Below are 3,098 nucleotides of genomic sequence, written 5' to 3'. Positions count from 1 at the left end.
CACATGAGTTATGATTGATACTCTTTCCTTGATAGGCATTATATTATATATGAATGATATAGAAAAAAAGAATTAGTGGTTTTGTTTTGAATAAAAATGGAGATACGATATTATCTTTTTTTTTTGTCAACAGATATGATATTATCTACTTTTTTGATTTCTTATTTTGGATGATTTTTATTTCTTCAAAGATGGGATAATATATTATAATATTTGGTCAAACAAAAGTACATAAAACTTTCCAAAAAAGTCAAACTTTCTTCACCCGGCACAACACTCCAATACAAACGATTTTTTCCTATTTATTCACCGAGACGAAGATCACAACTCCACACACAATCCAACCCTTTCAAACAACTTTTTGTTTTTTTTGCTTTTCGAAGAATCTCTTTTTTAAAATGAAACTAAAGCAAACCAACGCGATGTTTATGGTCTTAGCCCTAATCTTGGCATTGGTTTTCCTACAATCAGAAGCTGGTAATTATTGTCCGTTAGAAAATATAAATAGCATACCAGGATGTTTCGATGCGTTGAAAGCAGCATCGGGCAATGATACCAGAAGGCTAACAAGAGATTGTTGCAGAGCAGTCTTTTCAGTAAACTCTGATACTTGCTACTTGCTTCTCTTTCCTGGCAAAGCTTACCCTATTAAGATGTTCAGAAACATTTGTCTTAATGTTAATTAGTTATGCCCCTGGATGGTTCACCTTTCCAGTGTTTTCTGTTTCTACCAATGATAAATAATATATCTAAAGTTAAAATGAATCAAACCTTCCTTTTCTATATTCTCATTTTTATTTCATTAATAATTTAGTAGTACTGGAAGAAGTTACATAGTAACATATACACACCATCCTTGATAATATCGAATAATTGATACACAAATCAATTATTTTAGTCACAAACTTTCTTCACACATCTCTGTAAGTCATATATATATAAGACAATCAAGTACACTATCAAATGATTTACATTTCCCGCATTTACAATGAGGCAGTAGACTACTTAGTCAAGAAGGCTCTGCACAACTCTTCTTGCTTCTAGCAAGCCAAAAAAGAATAAAAAGTCAAGTGCACTACGCACACATCTAATTCTAGAGGAATTTTCAAAAATACCACTTTGAAGGTACCATTATTCATCTTTACCACCACTAAGTACACATTTTCAAAAATACCTTATTTATTAAAATGTTAAAGACTCTTATATCTTTATTTTTATATGCTTTTCAAAATTTTAATCCAAAATTTTAAATCCTAAACCCCCAATTCTAAACCCTAAACCCTAAATCTTCAACTCTAAACCCTAAACCCTAAACTATATACCCTAAATTCAATATCCTAAACCCTAAACCCTGAAACCTCAACTATAAACCCTAAATCCTCAACTCTAAACCCTAAACTTTATACCCTAAACCCTAAAACATCAAATCTAAACCCTAAAACATAAAATCTAAACCCTAAATCCTAAACGTTCAAATCTAAACCCTTCATTAAAAGTAGTGGTAAAAGTGGTTAGTGTAAACATGAAAAGTGGTACTATGAAAATGGTATTTTTGGCAATTTCTCCTAATTCTAATGAATACATACTCAGTTATTCTTAGTTAACAATACAAACATCTCATTAGCGTCTACACCTACGGCGTCATATTAAGTGGCGAGGATGTTTTCTGATGCGGTGAGATTAGTGGCGGTGGCGGATAAAGATATCAGATGGCTGCTACCCCCAAAAGATTGTTTACGAAGCAGTGAAAACACTTGCCTCTTGATTGTTAGTGGGCCTTTGCTAAGCCTCCTAAATAACAGTTATAACCTTTAATAGGCCTTTACTAAAACCCGTTTTGATTAAAAGTTGGGTAGGTTCCTTTTTACATGCATGCTTAATAGAGTTTGGCCTAATGAAAGTCCATATAGGACCGGTAATGCTAGGGTTTCCTCCTTATAACGAAAGTCGCCGTCGCAGGAGACCTTTAAATACGAACCATATCTCCTCTGTTTCATCAACTTATAACAACTCAGTTTAGTGTTCTCCGTTCTTTTCTCTTTTTCTGTCTACAATGTGTTTAGCTCTCAAGTCGATAGTTGGTTTGTATTCTCTCTTTTTAGGTATACAATATTTTTTTTTTTAAAATAGATCAAATGATGAGTTAATACTGCAACAATATGAATTTCATGATTCTTAGTATTTAAGTCTCTGATGATCAAACTTTTTTCAAATTGAGTAGGTTTTCAATTTTGATTTTATTCGTTTTCGATCTTTGTTGTGGTTTTTTTGATTTGATAAAAGAAAAAAGAGATATGATGAGCAACAAATTGGTCCGTGTTTCAGATTAACCGTGACCGAAAACTTTCTTAACCAAACTCTGATCTCTTATCTTTTCCTAGTCAAATTTATTCAATGTTCGATTATCTTCTTGTGATGTTTGTTTCTGCGGTGATGATTTTATGAAAAATTCACATGTCAGACTTCAGAGATTCTTAACGAATCAGTGAGAATGAATTTCATATCTTCTGAGCAGAAGACGATTGTGTTTTGCATCGAAGATTCATAGAGCGATTTCAAACGGTGAATTATTACCTAAGATTCTGGAGAATAACCAAGTGGTAATAGTTAAAAAAATGATTATTGCAGCACCAAAGAACTTAACGATAAATTCAAGTCCGAAATACAAATTATATTGAGTCGTGCCCTGATAATCCATGGTTTAAAAGATCGGTAATCCATGTTTTAAAATAAGTTTCTCGCCGTAAATTATAAATTTGTGAACAAAATAGATAAATTATATTCCAGTTAACCATAATTCCTAATTTCTACTTTTAATAAGAAATCTTACGAAGGGACAATATCAAGCAAAACATTAGTTAAGGAATTAACGTTCGAAGAGGGCTTTTGTGTTAGGACAGTAAGATGCGGAAAGATGTAATAATACCTCTGTCTAAGCTTCGTTTTACCAAAACATTATCAAATATATCAGACAAAAAATGGTGGGGAAAATCGCATAAAAAACCCTCAAAGTGTCACTTACTAGCACTTTAAACCCTGAAATTTTTTCACTAACACTTTTAACCTTCAAAGTGATATTTGTATCATAAAAAACTTTC

At 32.2% G+C, this 3,098-nt stretch overlaps 1 protein-coding gene and 2 non-coding genes across 3 annotated transcripts; all 3 read left to right on the top strand.

Annotated features, from left to right (window-relative positions):
* The first annotated feature begins 228 nt into the window (after window positions 1-228).
* Window positions 229-686, top strand: LOC130507756 (uncharacterized). Its single transcript, XM_057002411.1, has one exon. The coding sequence runs from the start codon at window positions 399-401 to the stop codon at window positions 684-686; it is 288 nt and encodes a 95-aa protein (XP_056858391.1). The 5' UTR covers window positions 229-398.
* Window positions 687-2,129: 1,443 nt separating this feature from the next.
* On the top strand, window positions 2,130-2,199 carry LOC130507757 (small nucleolar RNA Z199). The gene has a single exon (XR_008942428.1). It is a non-coding gene; the product is annotated as a small nucleolar RNA Z199 (small nucleolar RNA).
* Window positions 2,200-2,422: 223 nt separating this feature from the next.
* LOC130507758 (small nucleolar RNA R64/Z200 family) lies at window positions 2,423-2,518 on the top strand. Its single transcript, XR_008942429.1, has one exon. It is a non-coding gene; the product is annotated as a small nucleolar RNA R64/Z200 family (small nucleolar RNA).
* Window positions 2,519-3,098: the final 580 nt, after the last annotated feature.

The sequence above is a fragment of the Raphanus sativus genome, unplaced genomic scaffold (assembly GCF_000801105.2).
Source record: "Raphanus sativus cultivar WK10039 unplaced genomic scaffold, ASM80110v3 Scaffold5560, whole genome shotgun sequence".
In the NCBI taxonomy this organism is placed as follows: domain Eukaryota; kingdom Viridiplantae; phylum Streptophyta; class Magnoliopsida; order Brassicales; family Brassicaceae; genus Raphanus; species Raphanus sativus.
Note: the sequence above shows the minus strand (reverse complement) of the source record. Positions and strands in the feature narration are given on the sequence as shown.